The sequence below is a fragment of the Budorcas taxicolor genome, chromosome 14 (genome assembly GCF_023091745.1).
Source record: "Budorcas taxicolor isolate Tak-1 chromosome 14, Takin1.1, whole genome shotgun sequence".
Classification (NCBI taxonomy): domain Eukaryota; kingdom Metazoa; phylum Chordata; class Mammalia; order Artiodactyla; family Bovidae; genus Budorcas; species Budorcas taxicolor.
In genome coordinates this window covers 76,811,960-76,838,630 of record NC_068923.1, presented here as the reverse complement: position 1 = coordinate 76,838,630, position 26,671 = coordinate 76,811,960, and the positions used below count along the sequence as shown (strand labels likewise).

General features: G+C 44.4%; 1 protein-coding gene across 1 annotated transcript in view; it reads right to left on the bottom strand.

The window, feature by feature from the left end:
- The window catches only part of SNX31 (sorting nexin 31), an 80,985-nt gene that overhangs the window by 21,230 nt on the left and 33,084 nt on the right, over nucleotides 1-26,671 (bottom strand). Inside the window, exons 5-9 of the mRNA XM_052651797.1 lie at nucleotides 24,737-24,847; nucleotides 19,954-20,044; nucleotides 17,768-17,855; nucleotides 13,879-13,948; nucleotides 2,641-2,733 (exon numbers count right to left, since the gene is read on the bottom strand). Of these exons, the coding sequence (XP_052507757.1) occupies nucleotides 2,641-2,733; nucleotides 13,879-13,948; nucleotides 17,768-17,855; nucleotides 19,954-20,044; nucleotides 24,737-24,847 (453 nt within the window). The remainder of the gene's footprint in view (nucleotides 1-2,640; nucleotides 2,734-13,878; nucleotides 13,949-17,767; nucleotides 17,856-19,953; nucleotides 20,045-24,736; nucleotides 24,848-26,671) is intronic.

Below are 26,671 nucleotides of genomic sequence, written 5' to 3'. Positions count from 1 at the left end.
AATTGTTTATTTTACTCGTTGGTAACACAAAACATTTGTAATAAACACTAATGCACTCTTGGCTGCAGAGCTCTAAAAGAGGTGAAAGTGTTTTTAATTAAAAGCTAAGCTCCATTTCTCTAAGAAGTTGGTGATGAATAAGTAACTTGCTCAAAATGCTAGCTGGCACCTAGCATGCAAAGTTGGGGCGTGGAGGGGGTGGGGAGTACGGATATTACTGCCTGTGTGAAAAGCAGAGGACAGAAATCTAAAAGGATTATCTACTTGAAAATGAGTTTTGTTTTCTTATTGGACACATCACACAGCTTGCAGGATCTAAGTTCCCCTGGTTGAACCCAGGCCATAGCAGTGAAAGTGCCAAGTCCTAACGAGGGGACCACCATGGGATTTCTGAAATTTGTTCTTTTAAGAAGTGCCTGAAAAAGAAGGTATATTAGCATTTGGCAAACTTACCTGCAGAACTGTGTAGTAAATATCTTCAATTCTGTGGGCATATGAGCACTGTTGCCACTACCCACCTCTACTGCTCTAGCACAAAATCAGCGTTTGACAATACATACAAGAGTGAGTGTGGCTATGTGCCAATAAAGCTTTATTTACACAAACAGTGGCCCAGGGACCATAATTCAGTCTCTTTCTGATTTAGATCAAATAACTGCTCCTTTAAGTTAATTTCACTCGTTTTCAATTCCAAGTTTTCTTGTACATGTACATAAAGTAAAGCAACAGTTGTTAATGTGTTGACTCCATTAGCAGGAGAACTTTTACAAACACTTAAATAACGTTGGTTTTAATAACAGTATTCTTAGATGCTTCAAGAGAAAAATCATTTGTTAACTTGAATAATGGTTCAGTTTTTTTCAAGTGAAAAAAAAAAAAAAAACCTCACACATACCCTGTCCTGAAGCAGTACATGTGAGTCTGACAAATAAGACATATTTTAACAAAATAAATGGTATCTCCTTCGTTGTGTTATCTTTTTTATTCTTTATATTTAGCCAACTACTAAAGCATTGACTTCAAACAAAATGCAAAGAAAATTTAGAGGACTACATTCATGCACTCAAAGTGAGAGTTTTTAAACATCACTATTAAAATAGTATGATAAAATGATGTAAAACATTCAACCATAGAAAATAAACTTTGTTTTATGGCAAAAACACAAATTTTGTTAGAGCATGGCAGCGTGGTTAAAAACAATATTCTTACTAAACTAAGAAGTTTATAGATTAGGAATGTCCTTAGAATTGGTAACTGTCCAATAGCAACATGATATTCATCTAAATAAAAGATCAGGAGTGTCCTTAGAATTGGTAACTGTCCAATAGCAACATGATATTCATCTAAATAAAAGCTGTAAGTATAAAAATTTGCAAACAGGCAGAGAAACTGAACTCCAAAATTTCGGAGACAAAGCTTTAATGGAATACCAATGGGAAAGTGGGAAAGTGTTAGTCGCTCAGTCGTGTCAGACTCTTTGCAACCCTATGGACTGTAGCCCTCCAGGCTCCTCTGTCCATGGGAATCTCCAGGCAAGAATACTGGGGTGGGTTTCCATTCCTTTCTCAAGGGGATCCTCCCAACCCGGGGAAGATTCTTTACCATCTGAGCTACCCGGAAAGATTTCTCAGTATGCTGCTGCTGCTGCTAAGTCACTTCAGTCGTGTCCAACTCTGTGAGACCCCATAGACGGCAGCCCACCAGGCTCTTCTGTCCATGGGATTCTCCAAGCAAGAATACTGAAGTGGGTTGCCATTTCCTTCTCCAAATTCTCAGTATACCAAGGGGGAAAATACTAAATCATGGCAGTATATGCTTTTTCCCTCTTTTTTTTTTTTTGCAACTCATCAACAAAATTCTCAAAATATGGTGACTTTGAAGGATGGCTTTCTATATCAACCTAAGTATAAATGAATCATCTAAATTTATTTGCATTTTCTTCAAAATCAGTGCTTTGGCGATGAGCATTGGTAAAGTATAAAGGATTTTTTAAAAAGATAATACAATGAAGCAAAGACCATTTCTTCTGTTAAAATACGACTTTTCAGACTCATATACTTCTTGGGGGGTATGTCCATTGGTACTGTACCATCTTTATGGAAGTTTAAAAAATGAACCTTTAGAAATAATGTCAAGAATAATAGAACATATATTTAAGACAGACGATATTGGCTGCTGTGTTCAGGGACCTTCAGCCAGGAACCATACCAGGTGTTGGGAATATAGAGTATGTATTATATAAATTAGATAGACTCAGTCCTGGGCCTCGTGGTGCTCGCTGCCACAATGATTTATAGAAGCAAATCCTGGAAACAATCTGACTTCCAATAATAGGAAATTGGTTAGCTAAATGATAACACAATCATAAAATGGAATACTCTGCATCGTTAAAAATAATGTTGAGGGTCTATATTAATTAACTTGGCAAAGGACGCACACCATATTGTATTTTTTAGACTCTTTAAACAATAAGACTTTATTAATTTTATAATAAGAAAAATCAATGAAGGTATTCTCATTTTTAAAAAGAACCCCATTTTTAGTGCTTGATGGGTTTATAAATTACAGAAACAGCTCAATTCCAATATGTTTCTCTAACTCTCTTCCAAGAGATTTCTCTTGGTGCAATATTTCATTCACCTTTGTTTGGTTGTCTTCTTTCTGGAGAGCCTCTAATTTCTGCCTCTGCACCTCTGTGGGTTTGGCCCATTCTTTTTCAATGTCTTGTATTGCCTTAAAACAATATAAGTTGTAAAATTAGCAAACTTAACAGAAATGAATTAACCTAACAAAAATATACTCGTGTATGAAATGCTATAAAAACAGACCCAAGTGGGCATATATAAGGATTTAGCAGGTTATAAAGGTTACATTTAAAATTAATTGGGTGTAGGTACAATGGTTTGGGTACAACTGATAGCATTTGGAAAAGAAAATAAAATTTTCTCTTTCCCCACACTACCCAATCAAATAAACACAGATAGGTTAAAGATTCGAATGTAAAAACCATAAAAGAACCAGAAGAAAGTGAGTATTCTTATCTGATCAATAGGAAATAACCTTTCTAAGCTACAAAGACAAATAACATACAAATGCATATGTAATTACATAAAAATATTAAAGCCACCAAGAATAAAACTAAGAAGAAAATGGCAAACCAAGGCAAAACTGCATCATATGTGGCAAAGAGTTAATCTTAATTACATAAAGCAATAGTAAAAATATAAATACCTCTAATAGGAAAATGAAGAAATGCTATATATCAGCAATTAATAAAAAGGAATTACAAATGACAAGTGCAGATTGAACCTCACTAGTAATCAAAGAAGCTGTTTGCCTCTCAAATTGGCAAAGATCCATCAGTTCAGTTCAGTTCAGTCGCTCAGTTCAGTTCAGTTCAGTTCAGTTGCTCAGTTTCATCCAAGCCTTTGTGACCCCATGAATCGCAGCACACCAGGCCTCCCTGTCCATCACCAACTCCCAGAGTTCACTCAGACTCACATCCATCGAGTCAGTGATGCCATCCAGCCTTCTCATCCTCTGTCATCCCCTTTTCTTCCTGCCCTCAATCCCTCCTAGCATCAGAGTCTTTTCCAATGAGTCAACTCTTCACAGGAGGTGGCCAAAGTACTGGAGTTTCAGCTTTAGCATCATTCCTTCCAAAGAACACCCAGGACTGATCTCCTTTAGAATGGACTGGTTGGATCTCCTTGCAGTCCAAGGGTCTCTCAAGAGTCTTTACAACACCACAGTTCAAAAGCATCAATTCTTCAGCACTCAGTTTTCTTTACAGTCCAATTCTCACATCCATACATGACTACTGGAAAAACCATAGCTTTGACTAGACAGACCTTTGTTGGCAAAGTAATGCCTCTGCTTTTTAATATGCTGTCTAGGTTGGTCATAATTTTTCTTCCAAGGAGTAAGCGTCTTTTAATTTCATGGCTGCAATTACCATCTGCAGTGATTTTGGAGCCCAAGAAAATAAAGTCTCTCACTGTTTCCATTGTTTCCTCATCTATTTGCCATGAAGTGATGGGACCATATGCCATGATTTTAGTTTTCTGAATGTTGAGTTTTAAGCCAACTTTTTCACTCTCTTTTTTCACTTTCATCAAGAGGCTCTTTAGTTGTTCTTTGCTTTCTGCCATAAGGGTGGTGTCATCTGCATATCTGAAGTTACCGATATTTCTCCTGGCAATCTTGATTCCAGCTTGTGCTTCATCCAGCCCAGCGTTTCTCATGATGTACTCTGCATATAAGCTGAATAAGCAGGGTGACAATATACAGCCTTGACATACTCCTTCCCCTATTTGGAACCAGTCTGTTGTTCCATGTCCAGTTCTAATTGTTGCTTCTTGACCTACTTACAGCTTTCTCAGAAAGCAGGTCAGGTGGTCTGGTATTCCCATCTCTTTAAGAGTTTTCCACAGTTTGTTGTGATCCACCCAGTCAAAGGCATTGGCATAGTCAGTAAAGCAGAAATAGATGTTTTTCTGGAACTCTCTTGCTTTTTCTATGATCCAGTGAAAGTTGGCAATTTGATCTCTGGTTCCTCTGCCTTTTCTAAATCCAGCTTGAACATCTGGAAGTTCATGGTTCACATACTGTTGATGCCTGGCTTGGAGAATTTTGAGCATTACTTTGCTAGCATGTGAGATGAGTGCAATTATGCAATAGTTAGAGCATTCTTTGGCTTAAAGAATGGTGTGATCAGATAACCATGATAGTGTGATCTCTTACCTAGAACCAGACATCCTGGAATGTGGAGTCAAGTGGGTCTTAGGAAGCATCACTACAAACAAAGCTAGTGCAGGTGATGGAATTCCAGTTGATTTATTTCAAATCCTAAAAGATGATGCTGTGAAAGTGCTGTACTCAATATGCCATCAAATTTGGAAAACCCAGCAATGGCCACAGGCCTGGAAAATGTCAATTCTCATTCCAATCCCCAAAGAAAAGCAATGCCTAAGAATGGCAATGTGAAGATAAATATATATATAATATTCAGAGTTGGCAACGTTTGAAGAAATGGGAAGCTCATATAGATCTGACACAATTTAACCTGGTACAACTTTATGGAGATAGTTTGGTATTTAAATCTAAAACCATCTACAGGAATGATAAACATGGATGTAAGAAAAATGTATTAATAAGGCTATTACTACTATATTGAAAAATTTTCAACTATAAATTGTGGCAAACATATGCTTAATGCTTACTGTGTGTCAGGCAATGTTCTAATTGCTCTAAAACCAAAATCAACCCCAGCCCCTCCCCTCTCTGGTAGCTACTAATTTGTTCTCGGTATCTTCTTGTTTGCTTTTGTTTGGTTTGGTTTGTTCATTAATTTTATTACACTGTTTACTTATTATTTTATTTATTTTTTGATGAAATCATACAGCATTTGTCTTTCTCCATCTAATTTATTTTAGCAAAATACCCTCAAGGTCCATCGGTATTGTCACAAATGGCACAATTTCATCTTTTTCATGGCTGAGTAGTATTCCACCGAAGGAATGCTTGAAGCCACCAGTAGATGAAAGAGACAAGGAACAGAAACTCCCCTAGCACCTCCAGAGGGAACATGGCCCTGCCAATACCTTGATTTCAGACTTCTGACCTATGGAACTGTGAGAAAATAAATTTTTATTATTTTAGAGGTCCTCCCCCATAAAGAAAAAGGTCAATCCTTACAGCACCTTATGAAGTAGGTACTATTAATAAATGCCCCAAAATAGGTGATAGAGTTTAGGTATAATCAAATAATAGGTTATGCTACTATTTAAAATTATATAAACTATTTAACAACACGGGAAAGGTCCATGAGACATTGGTACATGAAAACATGTCTAGTTACAAAATAAGGGCATAGTAATCAGGTCCTGATTTTTATAAAACAAAAAAATAAATAAAAACCAAGCCCCAAAGACCTTGTATGTACACTTAGCAGTCAAGAAGAATGGATGTGCACATGAGTGAAATGAATTAATAGTATACACAGTAAAAACACTGAAAGTTAAGAGTCTATATGTATGGTTGATATAAGATTTGGGATGATGTTTACTTTTGTTTTTGAGTCCTTCCATATCTGCACGTTTTTATAAAATGAAAACAAATTTTATAACTGAAAAACAATGAGAGGTGAATACACTATTAGGCCCTGTTGGCTGGGCTTTGAGCAACTGGACCAGCAAATGTTTCCACACTCCGACTCCCTGATGGGCTGCTCAGTCCTCTGTCCTAATCTGCACTGCAGGCTCAAGCCGAACAACACTGGTCTCAACGCCAGAGCTCACTGAAGACAGATGCCCCCTGGATCTCCTGAAGCCCTCGGCAACCTTTCCTGTGCTCTTCCCCTCTTCTCCTGGCACACAGCCTCCCTTCCCCTTTATCCTTCCTGGCCCCAGGACAGGCCCTGAGATCAGCTTTCCATCTCATCAGCGGCATACACTTAGCCTGTGCTATGCTGACAGTGAGTGCTGTGCTAAGTCGCTTAAGTCCTGTCCAACTCTTTGCGACCCTGTGGTCTGTAGCCTTCCAGGCTCCTCTGTCCATGGGCTTCTCCAGGCAAGAATACTGGAGTGGGTTACCATGCCCTTCTCCAGGGCATCTTCCCGAGCCAGGGATCACATCTACATCTCTTATGTCTCCTGCACTGGCAGGTGGGATCTTTATCACTAGCTGACATCATGCTTTATTTAATGGAGTTTTCCACTGGTCCTCAAACTGTTAGAGAAGAACCAGAGCCCTTTACCCCAGTGTATCTCGTGCAACATCTTACAAGAATTTGTGCAAACCCACAAACAATTCTTTGCTATCAGGTACTTTATACCTTAGTATATGATAGTCTGAATATAGTATATGAATATACTGAACATAGTATACGAATATAATACAGTGTATGATAGTATATACCTTAGTCTGAATGTAAGTCTATATGTTATGTCCCTCATATCACTGAGGGACAGGGTATGCCTTAGCTCCAAGAGGAGAAAGAAAAGCTGAATACATTTTGATATTACTATTGAAGTTGGGGAAAAGGAGATGGATTTAAAGAGAAGAAAAATAATTACTATTTGTTGAGAACTTTTTAAGGTAAGTTTTCTCATTGACTTTTTCCAAATGGTTCTGTGGGTTAGGAACATTTACTCCCATTTTAGAGATGGGTAAAATCAAGATCCAGAGATGTTATAACTTTCAAGACAATCCAGTAAGTAAGCGGCAACAGTTGGATTAAAACTCGGATCTGACTGCTCTACCAAGCCCTCCTCCTATTGCCCGAGACACTGAATTTTGACCACATAGGCAGCTACACACCCCAAGACTTTCTCCTTATTGTCAACTGTTCTCAAAACTGAACTTAGATACCATACCTAAGCTAAGAATGGAATTAGCATAGGTGTGAAGAATGGAACACCTTTTCTTTCCTGAATTCACTTGATCTTAGAGCCCTGTAAGGACTGTTAGAACCTGGCAATGATGTCAGAGAGAAACCTGACTAAATATACAAGGTAAACAGCATTCGTGGTGGTAAGTAGGTAAGTACTAACTAAAGATACATCATTCATCATTAGAGGACCTGGGACTCTCAAATGTAGAGCTTTAAATAGCCTACAGGAGAGGTAAGATAAATGTTTTTGTTTTACTGCCCTTGAAAACCTTTGACCCTGATTATGATTTCACAAGTCATCACTCAGATATATTATATACAGTGCCTCGCTCCAGACAGTGAGAGAGTCAAGTTTAGATAAATGTCTCTACTCAGTTATATGGTTCCCCAAAGACTGGCTGACGGAGACTCATGTGGAACCTAATTTTTAAAATTGCATGAAATCACATAAGTCACGGTTTTCATGAGCTTCAATCACACACACTCTAGTGCTCTCTGCAGAGTCTACAGTAGTGAGACAAGGCAGCAGCTACTTGGCTCCGGGTGGTTGAGGCAGAACAGATCAAGGCTAGGGAGCATGTTGGGTCATGGGGGTATTAGGAGGGTAGTGGTCAGCCCACACTCCCCTCACCACACCACATGCCCTGATGCAGGGCTTGACTTGCCTAGTGGAAGGGGCACCTTTTTCTAATTTGCACAAATTGTAACCAGGCCAGTGGTGGCCCTGCTGAAATGTAGGCCCAGACCAGACAGAGCCTTCGGTATTTTTTAGAAAATCCATAAACTTCTATTTTCATAGGCAATCTTCCACTTTGTCTGTGGTTTAGTTGTTAAGTCATATCGGACTCTTGTGACCCCATGGACTGTAGCCTGCCATGCTCCTCTGTCCATGGGATTCTCCAGGCAAGAATACCAGAGTGGGTTGCCATTTCCTTTTCCAGGGCATCTTCCTGGCCCAGGAATTGAACCCAGGTCTCCTGCATTACAGGCATATTCTTTACCAACTGAGCTACGAGGGAAGCCCCCACTTTATTTAATGTCACTCAAAATTTTGAAAAGAAGGAAGTAAAGACCTTGTGGGAATCCACTTGGCTCCTGGGACATCACTAGACACACTAGCTTTAAAAAAAAATTGAGAGTATTTCTTAATGGTTAATTATGATGGCACCATTATTTATCAGAGGAACTCCCCAGACTTCTTCCATTCACTTTTTAAAAGGATGATTGCTTCTCACTCATTCATATCTCCTAAGTGCCCAGGACACAGTCTGTGCCCTTGGCCATTCAGAGTAATTAGAGAGACGCAGATACGAACCCGCATTCACAACACTGGGTGGGAGTCCCATGATGGAGGGCAGAACAAAATGCCAAGGGGGCAGAGAGGGAGGGGACAGAGGGGACTTCCCAAAGGAGGCAGCAGTTGTGGGTCCCTCCCTCCTGCTGGCCTTGGGCCCCCTTTCCATTTCTCAGGAGCTTCACTCGAATTTGAGAAATGATAGAGGCATGGGCTGTTATGACATCAGCTATACAGTTTCTTGAAAACTTTACCAGGCAAAGAGCTAAGGTTTGAATATCAGTCTGTTAAAGCTGGAAGAACACCTAGAGACTGTTAGTTCAGTCTCATTGCTTCACAGGGAGACATTGTAGTTCCAGTTCCAGAAGGAAGAAGTGACCAGTCCAAGGTCACCCAGAGGAGACAGCCACTGACAGAGCAGGGGACAGAAGGCATTTTTGAAACTACCGTTCAGTGTGCTTTTCAAGAAACCATCTTTTTCCCAAGCCATAAGAGGAGAAAACACCATCAGTTTCTCTCTGATTTACAACTCCTTAATGAAGATTGATAAACATCGTATGCTGCTGCTGCTGCTGCGTCGCTTCAGTCATGTCCGACTCTGTGCGACCCCAGAGACAGCAGCCCACCAGGCTCCCCCGTCCCTGGGATTCTCCAGGCAAGAACACTGGAGTGGGTTGCCATTTCCTTCTCCAATGCATGAAAATGAAAAGTGAAAGTGAAGCCGCTCAATCATGCCTGACTCTTAGCGACCCCATGGACTGCAGCCTACCAGGCTCCTCCGTCCATGGGATTTTCCAGGCAAGAGTACTGGAGTGGGGTGCCATCGCTTTTTCTGTCGTATGATGCTAGTAGTTCCCAATTCTTGTTACCCTGTATCCCTGGAAACCATCCCACAGCAACAATACTAGAATTAGGTGATGCATTGTCAACCGAGGATGTGCTGGCAAACAAACCAGATGTAACTAACGAGGTATTGTAACAGCAAGGATACAGTGGGGCTAAGCCTCAGGGAACTTTATTTAAAATGGTAAATCACATTCCAACTCCTGTAATGGGAGTAAAGGTACGTTGAACATGATTATGCATGGATCAAAGCAGGATGTAAAATGAGCTGAAAACGATATTCTAGCCATAAAAGCACAATAGTGAACATTAAACTCTTACTACGTGATATTCTGATTTGCCTTCTTAGAGTTTCATGGAAATCATTTACTAGATGGTCTTGGTCTCTTAAAAAGTCCCCTAAGGAGAAATGGGTGTGAAGGTTGTGACTCCTCCAGTGACATTCTGGCTCCTGGGTCCGCTGTGACTGCTCAGCCACACACCCAGCTTCTCTGCCCTGTGCCGAAAAAGCCAAGGTCCCTGGTGGGGCTGGTGGTCTACTGGGGGAGATCTCTACACAAATGATGCTCTATTTTGTCACACTGAAAACTCCGCTGATTTTATGATACCATGATCTTGTGTGACACTAAGGAAAAAGACTGCCAAATAAATTATGACACAGAACCACGAGGCAGTCCTGTGCAGCATATCCCTCCCGGCGGGTAATTGCTTTCATTTCTTCTGAGGCATCTGGCGATTTCCCTCGCCTGCAGAGGCACTGCTCAGCCTGTGCTAGGCAGCCCTTTTGCTTAATCTTCGTATAAAACAGAGCAGTTTCCTCTCTGTGTGAACATAAAGCACTTGATTGTCACTTTGCAAGAAAATGTGAAACATGGAACCGTGGTCATGTCTTCAAAGATGAACATTTGCTTTCCTGGTATAAAAAGGGAACCCTGCCACTCTGTCTTTGCCTCTCTGCGTAAGCAATAACTCCCCTTCCATCCAGAATCATACTTTTTGAAGTGATTTTAAATGGCAATTAGACTCAACACATATATCAACAACACACCTAATCCTACTAAAGGGAACGGCTCTTTATCAGTTGCTACATAACAAACCACCCCAAAAATGAAGACTTCCTAAAAATAATCTAATTAAAGCAATGGAATTGCTGAAAACAAGACCAAAAGTCACCTAAGGAAGTATGTGTTTTTCCTCTTTTATGCTCTTTAGCAAACCAGAGCATCAAAATCCATTCTTTTACCTTTTTTTTGCTATAACCAAACTACTGCAGGAGGTTCTCTTAATGTTTTCTTGTCTCCTGAAAGAAAGTGAAAGCGTCAGTCACTCAGTTGTGTCCGACTCTTTGCGACCCCATGGACTGTGGCCCTCCAGGCTCTTCTGTCCATGGAATTCTCCAGGCAAGAATACTGGAGTGGGTTGTCATTCCCTCCCCCAGGGGATCTTCCTGACCCAGGGATCGAACCCTCGTCTCTTTTGTCTCCGGCACTGGCAGGCGGGTTCTTTACCACTAGCCCATCTGGGAAGCCCTCCTTGTGTCCTAGCAAAGCTCATTGAAAGCAATGTCTGGGACTTCCCTGGTGGTCCAGTGGTTAAGAATCCACCTGCCAATGCAGGGGACACGGGTTCGGTCCCTGATCTGGGAAGATTCCAAATGCCAATAAGCAACTAAGCCCATGCATCACAACTACTGAGCCCACGCTCTAGAGCCTGCGATCTGAAACTGCTGAGCCCACGAGCTCTAACTACTGAAGCCCCAACTACTGTTGCCTAGGGCCCAAGCTCTGCGACAAGAAAAGCCAGAACAATGAGAAGTCGGCACACCACAACTAGAGAGTGACTCTGCTCACGCAGTTAAGAGAAAGCCTGCACGCAGCAATGAAGACTTGGCGCAACCAAGAATAAATAAATAAATAAATGCTAAAATTTAAAAAGGGTTATACCTGTTTTTTTAAAAAAGTAACATCTGAAACTTCTCCCCTCTCTTCAATTCTGCCTTAGCTTATGAAAAGCTACAGAGTACAGCAGTTTAGAACCACGCTACATAAAAGCCACCTGCAAATGTGTTTTTAAATCCCTTTTCCTAATCTTCCATGTCTAAGCCTACTCAATCCTTTGTCAGCAAACTTTATTTCTTCTTCTTAAAAACAAAGATGGCCAGGATGGAGGGGACACATGTATACCTATGGCCGATTCACACTGATGTATGACAAAAACCATCACAATGCTGTAAGGTAATTAACCTCTAATTAAAACAAATAAATAAACTTAATTTAAAAAATGTAGATAGCACCAACTGCCTGACAGAGTTACTATGAGGCTTAAAAAAAACAATGTATTTCATACAATTAGTACAATGTAGGATCCCCCAAAAGGCTTAAGGCTATGGTCATGTCAGGAATAGTCCTAGTTTCTGGAGATAATAGCAGTAGACAAACAAATCCCCAATTTCATGGAGAAATCATTCTAGCAGGGAGAGACAGAGTAACTCAAAATTTTTATATAGTGAAATGGTAGAAATGCTAAGGAGAAAATAAAACAAGTATTTGTGTCAGGATATGGGATTTATTCTGAGGTAGGATTTATTTATTTATTAAATAGTAAATAATTTACTTATTATTCAAACCTTGGGAGGGTTTGAATAGGCCAGGAATTTGACCCACCGTTCTGGGCTTAAGAATAAACTGTTGGGTAATTTTAAGGAAGTCCTTAAAAGAGGCTTCCAAATTTCCCTCCAGAACTGTCTAAGTCAGGCCTGGGAAAGGATGGGCCTCCAAAGATGCTGCCCCGTGAAGCTGAACAGTGGCAGGGAGTTGGGGAAGAAGTAGGAGCTGAGGTGAGCGGCTGAGGTGGGCGGCTGAGGTGAGGGGGCTGAAGTGGGGGGCTGAGGTGGGGGGCCGAGGTGGGGGTGCTGAGGTGGGGGCTAAGATGAGGGGACTGAGGTATGGGGGCTGAGGTGAGTGGCTGAGGTAGGGGTGCTGAGATAGGGGGGCTGAGGTGTGGGGACTGAGGTGGGGGGCTGAGGTGAGTGGCTGAGGTGGGGGTGCTGAGTGGGGGGGCTGAGGTGGGGGTGCTGAGATAGGGGGGCTGAGGTGGGAGTGCTGAGGTAGGGAGGCTGAGGTGTGGGGACTGAGGTGGGCAGCTGAGGTGAGTGGCTGAGGTGGGGGTGCTGAGGTAGGGGGGCTGAGGTGTGGGGACTGAGGTGAGCGGCTGAGGTGGGGGTGCTGAGGTAGGGGGGCTGAGGTGTGGGGATTGAGGTGGGTGGCTGAGGTGGGGGTGGCCAGCAATACATCACAGGGGCAGCATCTGCTGACCTCCAGACAGATGAGCAGAACCTTCACTGCATTGAGTCGGGAAAAGAAAGGAGGCCAAATTCTAAATGTGCTTTTCTGGGGGATGAGGGGAAGGGGTAAGGCAAGACCAATTACATCATTTGCAGGACTTAGTACAAAATGAAAATGTGGGGTCCTTTTATAAAACCTTAAGAATTTAAGATGTGACAGCAGAGAGTGAGACAAGCCTAGGGCCCCTCTGGGCGCAGAGGGAAGGGGCAGTGCAGCCTCACAGGCCACTTGCCTACAAAGCTGGCCCTGGAGACAGGCAAGCTACTTGCTGGTTTAGGAAAAAAAGATTATGCTAAAGTGAGATTTAGGGACCATGTGTGACTTTAAACTGGCTTCCCTGGTGGTTCAAATGGTAAAGAATCCACCTGCAGTGCAGGAGACCTGGATTCGATCTCTGGGTTGGGGAGATCCCCTGGAGAAGGAAAAGGCTACCCACTCCAGTATTCTGGCCTGAGAATTTCATGAACTGTATAGTTCATGGGGTCTCAAAGAGTCAGACATGACTGAATGACTTTCACTTTCAGTTTTTCTGTGACTTTAGATTAGCAGGGATGTCCTTTCCTGGTTATTAAATTAGTCTAGATGACGGAGTGTCAGCTGCCAGTGTGAAGAGACGGTTAGAATGGGGGTAGAATTCTTTTCCCTCAAACCCTGCTTCTCTTAAAATATTTGTTTATTTATTGTGATTAAAATATGCATAACATTTTAACCATCTAGAGGTGTACAATTCACTGGCACTGAAACACTGACAAGTGTTATATAACCATCACCTCTCTTTATACCTAAAGCTTTTTCATTATCCCGAGCAAAACATCTATCCCCATTAAACAATAACTCCTCCCCCAACCCCAGCCCCTGGTAACCTCTGTTCTAGTTTCAGTTTATAGGAATTTGCCTCATCTAGGTGTCGCCATAGAATTCTGAACTGCCACACACACGTTCTCTGTTTCAAACTCAAAAGGCCTATAATATCCGGTGTTCTGATAGCCCTTGGTTCCCCTCACCTGCATGTGGATCAGATCTACAGCTGTTCTGCAGTCCATCAGCCTGGTGTCAAGGGATGGGTCCAGGTACCTGCATGATTCAGGAGTGTTCAGTTAATTTATGACACAGTTGATGGGCATACCTGGGTGGGCATGCTCTCTCAACTGGTGGCCCTCAATGCCTTGAACCAAGGCCCCTTTCCCAGCACAGCCGCAGTCTTCTGCCTGCCTAGTCTTCCAGTGACCTCTGACCTCTTCTGTTTCCCATTGTCTTTATGCTGCTGCTGCTGTTGCTATGTCGCTTCAGTCGTGTCCGACTCTGTGCGACCCCAGAGACAGCAGCCTACAGGCTCCCCCGTCCCTGGGATTCTCCAGGCAAGAACACTGGAGTGGGTTGCCATTTCCTTCTCCAATGCATGAAAGTGAAAAGTGAAAAGTGAAAGTGAAGTCGCTCAGTCATGTCTGACTCTTAGCGACCCCATGGACTGCAGCCTACCAGGCTCCTCCATTCATGGGATTTTCCAGGCAAGAGTACTGGAGTGGGTTGCCATTGCCTTCTCCACCATCTGCTTATTTAACCAATATTTATTGAGCAACTATTATATTCCAAACCCTGAAACACATCAGTAGGCAGAGCAAAGTCCATGCTCAACTTATATTTTATTTGAAGGGAAAAAGAGAGTGGTATGCACTAAATGGGTAAACAAATGAGACCATTTAAATAACTGGTAAATTAAAGCAAGAAAACAAGACCCAGAATAATAAGGTGCTCAAATAATGTTGATACATACTCAGTTCTGCTCAATGTTTCATTATCTCTGTTCTTGGTGAATTACAAAAGTCAGCCATAATATATTTACACTCACTTATTCTTGACTATAAACAGAATGAACAACAACAAAATTAAGGTTGATTTCATCTGAATAAAAATAACCCAACCCTGGACATACAAGGATTTTGCAGCTGTTACAACAGAAGCCTGTGAAAACACACTGCCTGATTCTTAGGATCTGACTCATATTGTAAGCCTATTTAGTGCCCTCTGTGAGTAGACAAGCACAAAAAACAAGGCTTTAGGGAAATGGTCCTCATCCCACTTAAATCAAGCCCCAACTCTCAACGCCCCCTTCCCACCTGCAATTCCTGGCATAGCCATCTGCCCTGTACCCACATCCGTATCACTGTCCTATGCCCAGGCCCCCTCACCTCTTGCCTGAGCTGCTCAGGTGACCTCACCAGACATTCTGCCTCAGTTGTGTCCCTCAGTCCCATGCTCCACATTAGAACTGGAGTAGTCTTTCCCAAGGAACCTTTCAGATGCTCATAGTCCCAGGGGTTAGAGCATTTATCCTGTTGACTCCCAAGGCCCTTCATAGGAGATCCTGCTTTCATTCCCAGTTCTATCTCTGACCTCTCTCCCCTGGCCCACACTCTGTACATTCCAACCTTGTCTTCTCTCTTCTCCCTCCATTCAAAAGACCACTCCCCTCACCTGCCTTCTTCCTGGACTTATTGGCGTCTCCCTCAAGCCTCACCCTCGTGTCTCCTCTTCTGGTCCCTACTCCCCAAGGCTGTGTTAGCAACCCGTCCCCTGGGCTTCCTCAGCTCCCTGAATTTACCCTGATCTCTGCTCTGATAAGGCTGATAGTACACCAGGCATGAAGATCCCTGGGCCCAGGGGCTGGCTCCTATTCAGACCGCTTGCCCCTCTGGACCTTGGCAAAGGGGCTTGCAAATAGCAGAGCTTCATGTTTGTCTAGCAGATCCAGGATTGCGAGGATGAAGTGAAGTTACATGTACTATGTGAGTGCAGTAGCCAGCCAAGACTGGACCGAAACTGTCAGGAGAGGGCACGCTGGGGTTGGCCTATCACCAGTCTGAAGGCAGAGCGAGCAGAATCATGGAGCTCAGCAGGGGAGGGGGAGAAGATGATGGGATTGTCATAGACCAGGAAAAGGATGAAAATACAGATGCTTGAAGATCAACTTCATTCTAGCGGCTGGGAGAAGCAACGGAAACATTCCTATGTATATTCCTTTTAGCTATTTCACCCCTCACCCCAGGTGCCCTATGTGGCAGAGATAACAACCGTTACACCAGAGATGGAGAGCCCCCAGACTCACCCCAGACCAGAGCTCTGAGAGGCCAGGGCAGGCCACCCTCTGGTCTAGAAGGAACTATACCATCTTTGGCAAGAAGCATCAGGGAATTAACAGAAAAATCCCTAAAACTCGACTTGGTCTCACCGCCAGCTCTCACCTGCTGGGGATTCCACAGCGAGTGATAGTCGACCTAGCCTCTCTGCTCCCACCTGGTGAGGGCTCCCTCAGGACAGAGGGCCAGGACCTGCAGGATCCTACCCCCAGACTTGCCCCTTCCAGGAACCTCGTCCTCAGCTCTAAGAGCTGAAGTACGCCCTCCTTTCCTCTCGGTCCCCATGAGCAAAGGCAATCTGCCTGGATCTGAAATACAGGCTGGTGATGGGATAGACATTTTATCTTGTACTTATGATCTAGAATTTATCTATTTGATGTAGACACAGGCAAAGCCCAATTTCTAATTCAAGTTTAAGATGAGGTACAGAATCCTCATCTCTTAGAGAGTTCGTGGATAAAACAGTCTAATCCAGAGGGTTTGTTTTTTAATTACCATTTTCATCATGATTATTATCACTATAACAATAAAAAACATGACCAAAACTTATTGAGCACATAGGATTACTCCATGTAACTCGCACTATAATCCTGAGACAGACTCTATCATTGATATTCTCATTTTACAGATAAAGAAATTGAGACTTGGAGAGCTTCAATAACATGGCTAGAGTTATTGCGCTAAACCCCGAGACACACATATTCAGATCCCAGGAACAACTGTGCTTAGCCACCTGTTACTCTCTGAAATCTCAGACAAAACTGCATCCTTTTTGCCTTCTCAGGGCTCTCTGCCACATATTGCAACTATTTCTCAGAATACTTTCGAATAGTAGTACGTGAACTTTTAGCCTTGCTGGGAATCCCTTTCCAAAATTCGAAGCCACAGCCTGGAGCTCTAACAAGGCACCGCAAGGATAAGATTAGTACTATTCCTTGATTTCAAATGCCTTTCTTTAGAGCTTCTGTGTTCAGATTACAGAATAACTGGGCCAGGAGGGAGTAAACCAAAGAAGCAATCCAATACAGCCACAGTGATATACACTGGGAAATACAGACTAATCCGCCCCCCATGCCAAGGGAGAGTGTCCTGCTTCTCACTGTTATTTTGTTCACTTGTTCTCCATAGGATCCCTTGTGTCTGGGGGAAATAAAAGTGTTTTCTGCAAAAATACAGCAGATTTCCCCCCCCCCCCCCCCCCAGTTTTCATCTCAATCTAGGAAAATATGTCTGGCTCTGGTAAATAAGCATGTATAATTGGAATCCATTAGGAAGATAAGCCAAATACATAGAGTTCAAGTTCACTGCAAATTGGCTGAGCCCACTCTTTGCCTTCAGAAAATACCACAGTTCAACAGATAAATCAGACTTGCTTGTAATCATCAATAAACTCCTTCAATTAATAGTCAGTCATATATTCCAAAGCAAACCCTGTAATTTCTTTCCATTACCTGCTTCAATCCCCAGCCCCCCACCCCCAGCCTAATCTTCATGGTTGCCATCCTTATGATAATATCCCTCAGGTTTTTAATCTGAGCCAGTGAAAGTCATCCTCAACAGCCTATTCTTTAGGACAAATGTTCTGGTTCATTTCCTCTCCCCGCCCTCCTTCACTGCTTTCCTCTTGACCTTCCCCAAGCCCCTGAGCTCTGTCCAGCTGTTAGACTGTAAGCCGGATATGGTGAGATTCAGACAAGTTCTTATTAGCAAAGCTAAGATATCCTGAAACACTCTGTCATAATAAATGCTTACTCACCACTTCCTGAGTCCAACCTTGCAGTTTTCCACTTCGGAACTTCGAAGGCTAACATATGGGAGTTCAAAGTCTGCCAATTTTTTCACGACTAGAGAAAGAAGAAAGAGTCTTCCTGGTTGAAATACATACATATTTACACACAGTGTTTACATACAGTGCTTTTAAAGTGATAAAATAGAGCATTAATATTGGAAGGAATAAAATCACATTAATAATATTCTCTTGCATTTGTATACAATTTTTAACTTTCTAAAATCCATTCTGGAGAAGGCAATGGCACCCCACTCCAGTACTCTTGCCTGGAAAATCCCATGGACGGAGGAGCCTGGTAGGCTGCAGTCCATGGACACGACTGAGCGACTTCACTTTCACTTTTCACTTTCATGCATTGGAGAAGGAAATGGCAACCCACTCCAGTGTTCTTGCCTGGAGAGTCCCAGGGATGGGGGAGCCTGGTGGGCTGCCGTCTATGGGGTCGCACAGAGTCAGACACGACTGAAGCGACTTAGCAGCAACAGCAGCAAAATTCATTCAAAAAATGAGTTGCCTTTGATCCTCATAAAAGACCAGTGCCTTGGGCTTCCCTGGTGGCTCAGTGGTTAAGAATCTGCCTGCCAGTGCAGGACACACGGGTTCGAATCCTGGTCCAGGAAGATCCCAGATGCTGCAAACAAAGCAACTAAGCCTGTGCGCTACAACTATTGAGCCTGTGCTCGGGAGCCTGGGAACTGCAACTACGGAGCCCGCCCCCCCAGCCACCCCACAGCTACTGAAGCCCGCATGCCCTGGAGCCTGTGCTCAGCAACAAGAGAAGCCACCACAGTAAGTCCATACATCACAACTACAGGACAGCCTCCGCTCGCCAGAACTAGAGAAAGTCCATGCAGCAACGAAGATTCAGTGCAGCTAATAAATAAATTAAAAAAAAAAAACAAAAAACCTCACAGGTATTAAAAAAAAAAAAGGACCAGTGCGTTGAGTAGGGAACATTTTCATTGTGATATGGATGAAGAAACTGAGGTCCACAGAGATCCAATGCCTTCACCAGCACACCACAGCTACTGGTGGCCGAGTTAAGAGGTTTTCCGAACTTCCACCTCCAAATCACCTCCCCAAAACACCTGAGAACATATGTAAACTACTCAGAGGTAACATACCATTTCACAACAACAACAACAACTTGTAATTTCTAAAAATGCACTGCGAAGAAAAGCAAAATGTATGGGATAAGACCCTGATGCTAGGAAAGATCGAAGACGGGAGGAGGGGATGACAGAGGATGAGAGGGTTGGATGGCATCACCGATGCGATGGACATGAGTTTGAGTAAACTCTGGGAGTTGGTGATGGACAGGAAAGCCTGGCGTGCTGCAGTCCATGGGGTCGCAGAGTCCGACATGACTGAGCACCTGAACTGACTGATATGAAACATAATGTCATTGGTCACTATCTCACTGCAAGTATAGTTTTTTAAAGGATCTAAGAACTGAGTTATACCATCCATGCTTTAAAGCAAACATTCCTTAACAAGGAGACATGATGGTCTGATGGGATCTGCTGATGCCCAGAGTCCAGCACTCCAGCACAAGGGGGCTGTGGCATGGCTGGTGGCCAGCAGCCAGGGCAGAGATGAAGGTGCACCTAGACAGCAGGACTGGGGTCAAGAGCCCCCAGAGGAAGTGTAGTTACTGGAAAGAACTGACATCTTGCTCCTGACTGCACTGCCTCTCTGGAGCTGCTCACTCCCAGCTCACCCCCAGCTCCAAGGCACAGTGAAAGTGAAAGCGTTAGTCCCTCAGTCATGTCCAGCTCTCTGCGACACCATGGACTGGAGCCCATCAGACTCCTCTGTCCATCGGATTCTCCAGGCAAGAATACTAGAGTGGGTTGCCATTGCTTTCTCCAGTGGATCTTCCCGACCCATGAATCGAACCCAGGTCTCCTGCACTGCAGGCAGATTCTTTACCGTCTGAGCCACCAGGGAAGTCCAAAGGCACAACCTCAACCCCCCACACAGATGTCCAGTCCAGCAGCCAAGAGTCATAGTAGGGACCGCACACCGGGGAGTTCCTCTTGAGGGGAGTGTAACCGGCCCCTCAGTGGCGATCCTTCGTCTCCTGGCTGAGCGCTTGCCCACACCAGCCCACACCATCTCAGGCTGCCTGTACCTCCTCCTGTCCTTCTTACCAGACAGCCTGCCCTTTTTGCAAAACTGAATGAGAAACAGGCCGAAGTAGCCCAGCAGCTCCTGACACAGTCCAACGTTGTGTGACACCACCTTTAACCAAAGACAAGAAAAAGGGAAAAGTTAGGAGCGGCCACCTGTAAATGCCAATAAAAAAGAGCTTTAGGGGGGCAGTAGACACTAAGAGAACTCTTTCCTGAATCTAAAAATGGTTCAAACTCATTTTAGAAAATTTAGAAATTAAAAAAAAAAATTACAGTAAAGAAAATAAAAATTGGTCCCCCTGCAGTGGACATGAACTGGTCCCAGCTGAGACTGGTTTGTCCCATCTCACATGCAGGCGTGTCTTCCCAGATGGTTTTGGTCTTTATTCTCCCCTGGGGGCAGTAGCCATTCACCACGATCATTTGTCCAACTTGCCTGCCCCAGGGGCTGGATTACCAGATCCTGGGAAAAGGGATGTTCCCCGCCACTTGGCTGGCATATGAAAGTATACAGGATAATGTCCACCTGTGATACCTCAGGCTTCCTTCTCTCTGCTGTCTGCTGTGATGGTCAAGTCTAACTCATGTGGCTTTTGCTCAGTAAAACCTCTGATCCTGGGCACAGGCTGCCTTCATTTCATATTCCTCTTTGACCTTTACCTCAAACAGTTTTCATTTCAACACAGATGATTTCATTTGTATCCACTGGTCATGAGGCCGTAACCTTGTAACATTTCACGTCCATTCACCCTCCCTCACCAAGGTTCCTGTTCCATTGGCCCTTTCCCTCTCCACTTAGCCAGCCCACCCCTCTTTAAGGCAGGGTTCCTGGGTGATTTCTTTGCACACCTAGTCTGAATTCGCTGGACCACCTCTGCAACATGTGAGGGTCCTCCTATACAGCTCTGTTCATGAGCTGACCTTTTAACCAGGGCTCCAAGTTCTCAAGGTGGCAGTTGTATAAATGCTAGACTCAAAGTGGTACTTTTCCTGCCTGAGGTGTGTAAATTGCCTTGAGAGACAGTCTAAAGAGGTGGATGGTATGAGTGAGTCTTCTTAATATAGTTCTGAAAATAAACATGAGCTTGGGAACTTCTCACAGCTTTTACTCAATGTTTATCCCCATTTTCCTTCTTTCTACCTTACTCTTTTCCCTAGGCCCTGGCAAAAATAAGCAAACAAACAAAAAGTCCAAACCAAACCACAGGGCACCTCTGTGTGTGGGGCTGAGTGTGCACCAGTAGTAATAGATTGCAAAGTCACCCTTTCCTAAAGTAAATATGACCCACATCCACTCAAATTAGATTCCTCTCTTCTCTGACTCATTCAGTGAAAACAGCAAGCTTACATGCCAAGGAAGATAGCGGAGTGAGAAGAAAGAGGACAGAGATGCTTTCTACAATGTATAAAGACATAGATAAACACCTTCTTTCAAGAGGAGAAATCAGTACAAAAAGAGACACGATAGTATTTCCTTCTTAGCAAAAGTTAATGATGCTTCAAAACTCAGATACCACTAGTACAACTACATTAGCACAAATGCATACAAAATAAAAAGAGATTTTACTTTGTTGCTGGTCCTTAAAAGAACCCAGCAGGATAGCTGGAGAAGTGGAATGAGAGTGGTGAAGTGAGAGCGGTAACAAGTAGGCTTGAAAAGATACGGATGATAATTTTTAATTACAAAATGCAAATTACATTTTATACCAGCTATGGAATTTCCCTGGAAGAGAATTCACGCCAGTCCCTGGCCAAGTGTTTGCTTTTGGACTTCTCTGGTGGCTCAGATGGTAAACAATCTGCCTGCAGTGTGGGAGACCTGGGTTTGATCCCTGGGTTGGAAAGATCCCCTGGAAGAGGGCGTGGCAGCCCACTCCAGTGTTCTTACCTGGAGAATCGCCTGGCAGGCCCCTCTGTCCGCGGGGTCACAAAGAGTCAGACATGACCGAGTGACTAAGCGCAACACAGCACAAGTGTTCGATTTGCCTTTTAGGGAAACTCCTTGACTTTGTTTTACTTCCAGCGCCAAGGATGTCCATGCCGTGGGTTTGAATTTCTTACCAGCCAATGTGATGGGACAGGGGAAGTTCATTTTTCTGAGGTTAAAGTACCTCATTCATCTTATGCTATTAGTTACAAAGGGAAACTGGCCAAGACAGGAGGCGTCGTGGAACCCCAGGCTTACTGCCCTGTGTGTGTGCTTAGTCGCTTGGTCGTGTCCGACTCTTGCAACCCCGTGGACTGTAGCCCGCCAGGCTCCTCTGTCCATGGGATTTTCCAGGCAAGAATACTGGAGTGGGTAGCCATTTCCTTCTCCCGGGAATCTTCCCGACCCAGGAATTGAACCCAGGTGTCCGGCATTGCAGACAGTTTACCATCTGAGCTACAAGGGAAGCCCTCCAGACTCACTGCCCTGCTCAGTGTTTATTCAGCACTCCCTCTAATATCAGTACCAATACCAATATTGATGAAGAACGGTAACCGCCACTGCTGATGGATCACAAGCTATTCCTATAATTGCTGAGACATCAACTCAAAAAATTAAATAACTTACCCAGACTCAAACAGCTAGGACGGGGCAGCTCTGTAATTTAAACCTGGGACTTGACCTAACCCCAGAAGATAGGAGACCCCATATTCCCAGCAGCAGCCGACTCCAGCTGCAGTTATGTCTAGTTTGGCCAGTGAGCCCAGTGTGTGAAAAACATGTCAATAATGGTGTCTTCAGGCAGGGCGGCTGCTCTCCGGGTCTCTACAGGTCCAACTGTCTGCAAATTAGCTTACACCCTGCAGGTACATCCCTGTCTTTCTCTGAGTCTGTGTTCCCTACGCCAGCTATCACTGTCTTCTTCTGTTGTGTGTCTGTCTCCCACTTTGTTCATCCTGGGAGGGCAATTTAGGGACCTATGATTTGTGTTCTGGGGTCTCTCGGTATAAAACCCCTCTAGTGTTCAACATCAAGAGCCCTTGATGCATTCTAGAAAGATCATTCTAGAAATCAGTACAGATTAGCCAGACTGGAAGAAGGGAAACTAGTTTGGGGTGATGTTAGGGGTATGGGGATGGAAACGAGGAAACAGGGAGGGTGAACGAATAGCAGAGAGATGGGATGTAGTGGAAGTAGGATTTGGGGGGCTAAGGAGGAGGTGGAGGAGGAACCATAGTAACTTCTCAGCGAATGGCTTTAGCAGCTAGGTGGCTGCCGATACCATGCAAACGGGTCACAATCCAGCAGCCAAGAAAAGGCTGTATGTGGTGACTTCAGTTAGGAAGAAAGTTATAAAATTATCATTCTCGAGCAGAGCAAGACCTAGAGAAGGGGTATTTCCTAATCTGAGGGTGCAAACAAAAGGGCGCAGGTGAGCTCAAACCTCCAAGCTGGGAAGGGGAGCCAGGATGCAACAGGAAGTGCCCAGGGTCTCAGGGCAAAGCAGGCTCAAGGGCTGGGCGCCCAGCAGGGAGCACCTGCTCAGAAGCCAGCGAACACCAGGACTTCAGCACAGGGAATTCCCGTCCTTGGAAAGGTCCTAGAAACTTCTGACCCCCTCCTGTTCATAACTTCTTATTCTCCATTGAATGTTTCTCTGGAAGGTAGAATTGGTGAAAGCATTGCAATCTAAAATGCAACTGGAGGATATAAAATGAAAAACCCCACAAGCGTGCCCTCAAAAAGACAAGCCCTAAGGACTGAGAGGCTGATTTCTCACAAATGCCTGATTCACAGAAAACTGATAATATTGGAATTATTTTTAAATGCTAGGGAGCTGGTCCAGGGTTGCCTCACATTAACCTTGGGAAATTTTGCTCATGGTTTCCAGAGATCCAAACACGATATGACCCAGGTCAGGCTGGTCTCATGAAATAAGTGGAATGGAGCTTTGTTTGTGTGACTGGACTGGTTTTGTGTGCTCAGGGAATTTTCAAATCCGGTCTCTGTTTGTTTTGGTTTCAGCAGTCTTTAACTGAACTCTCCCTCTTTACGTTCCCAGCCTGGAAATACAGTCTCTTCCAAGCCCTCAGCGGACACGCCAGCAACCTCTCCAGTTTGTATGTCCCCAATTGCCAATTCCTCTGCTATTTCCCGATTACATGCATCTTCTTGACAATCTTGAGATGCCTGATTTTACCTTCCTATTTAAGTTGATAAACTAAAACCCTCCATAGGAGAGGGACCTGGGAGCCAACCAAGGAGTCCTCTCCACAGCTCAGTTGAGGGAGGAGAGGCCACAGGGGCCAGGTTAGTTATGGCTGCATCTGGAGAAAGAAGAATGCTTTCTGGGTCCCATCCTCTGGGTCCTTAGAGAACTGAGTGGAAAACGGGGCTGGCCCTGTGCACCCATGATTACAAATGCTGGGCGTTGGTTTCAGGGGTTTTCCCTGCATCAGAGAAGGGAGCAGTCTTTCTGGCTTTGATAACCCCACTGTCATTCTCTGCCAGAACCTGACATCAGTCTCCCTGGATAGACTCATCTGGGCTCCATCCTCCATCCTGCTCCCAACCATGGACATCCCATAATAAAGGACTTTGAGTTTTTGCAGGAGGCACATCCCTGGCTGAGTTCCAGGGAACCAACACCAGCCCACGGGCAGTGGGGAAAACCGAAGAGATCCCAGAGATTGGCTGTAGCTGAGATTCCTCCATCAGTCGCTCAGATAATTTCTCCATCAGTCTCTTGTCTCTACAAACGAGTCATCCAGAATAAAATGACAGGCAGGAAGCTTCCAGAAGGTAACTGTCCCTGCCTTCAAACAGAATGATTCCTAAATTCAGGTCTGGGGCTGGAACTTAAATCGAATTTACCTCCAGAACTCTTTCGGCAGTATCTGATGTTAGAATTTCGACTTTAGTGCTCCTTCCATCAGGCAGAAATATATCCAGAGACGCTTTCTTGGTGGCGATGCTGAATGTGTCCTGTAAGCAGAAGGAAGTACAATAAGCTTCAGCACCCTTCTGCGGGGGGCAGTCGGCTCCCTCTCTGGGCCCTCAGGGCACACAGTGTCCAAAGCACATGAAAGCCAAGTGCAGAGACTGAGGGGATTGGTTTAAGGGGGTGAGGTGGGAGTGAAGAGGGGGTGGAGAGGAGTCCAGGCAAAGCAATGACATGCAACTTGAATAATTTCCAGATAAAAAAAGGCATCCATTTTAGGAAAAAAGCTTTTGATAAAAATAATCCACGTAACTCTTGGTCATCCCAGATTTTAACTCTCATTTTGAATATTTCCAGGCATCCCTACAAGTTTGTGATAGGTAGTAATTTAAGCTCCTGCTAAACAAAACTCTGAAGTTGCAAATCATGAGGCCCGTGTGGAGAATCAAGTCTCCATCTGGTTGAATGGCACCAGCTGAGGGCCCACACCCCAGCTCAGTGCAGCCGTGCCTGCACACACACATTCCAGTCTTCTTCAGGGGACCTGTGTGTGCCAGAGGTGACTGGGAATCTAGGGACCTGTGAACCTCTTTGATAGAGTGTTCTAGAAGGTCAGAGACATGCCAGTGACATGGAAAGCCCATCAGAGCTGAGGGAAGCATGATGCTGAGGTTGGTGCTCAGCAAGAGGGACCTCGGGCAAGGCAGGGACAAGGGTCAGCGGCTGACCATGCGGGCCTCCCAGTGCAGCTGTGTCTGGGGGTGGCTGTTCTCAGCACCTCCCAAACGGGTTCCTGTCAGTTCACAGAACTGCTTCCTCTCTGGGAGGCTGATCTGGTCACAGCCCTTCTCATCCCAGGTTCCACCATGGACTCACGCAGCCATTGTGTGCGATACGTTCACTTCCCTTCTGGGCATTTAGAATGGCACCAGTGATGTGACTTCCGGGGGAGAACTGAGAAAAGAGCCACGCAATAATCTTCTGTGTTCTGAGCCTAATATATAAGCCGGAATATTAGGGTTAGCAATACAGTGGGTGGGGATGGAGGTGGGAGGGGGAAGGCGAGAGGAGGTACCTCTTTTGAGTGACCAGAAAATTTCCAGCCAGGTCACCTCCTTCCTGGAATCAGTTTGGGGAAAGGAAGATCCAAATGACCGATCAGCAGATTCTTGGGGATCATGGGGTTGGGGCTCAGGTCAGCTGACCGCTGAGACCCCTTCCCCTCAACAGGCAGCCCCTTCCCTTCCTTAGTCTTCCTGACCACCCCCTGCAGTTCACAGACACAGTGGATTAGGCACCAGGCTTTGTAGGGAACAGGGGAATCTTGTGACCCCAAGGACTGTAGGCTGCCAGGCTCCTCTGTCCATGGGATTTCCCAGGCAAGAATACTGGAGCGGGTTGTCGTTTCCTCCTCCAGAGGACCTTCCCCACCCAGGGACTGAACTGGTCTCTTATGTCTCCTGCACAGGCAGGTGGGTTCTTCATCAGCTGAGCCGCCAGGGAAGCCCAGCCACACTGCCAGGTACCTCGAAAGGCCCATCACCTTAGTGACAGGCTTATTTTCTCCCAATTTTATTATCCAAGGGCAAGCCTTGAATAATGGTTAAATTTTAACCACCCCCACCCTGAGCCCACCTGCCTACAATTACTAAATGGCTATGATTCCGAACTCGAGTACTTTAGAAGAGAAAGGCTGCTGTTTTCCAAATTCAAAGGGTTGGTCCACAAAACAGTGTATATTTGTGAATGTGTTATATTTATATATACAGTCAACATGCAGAGATAGCATCTTATTTATGAGTGAATATAATATCTGTGTATTTATTACATATAAATCTATTGTTAGATCACAATATTGATAGCTGTGC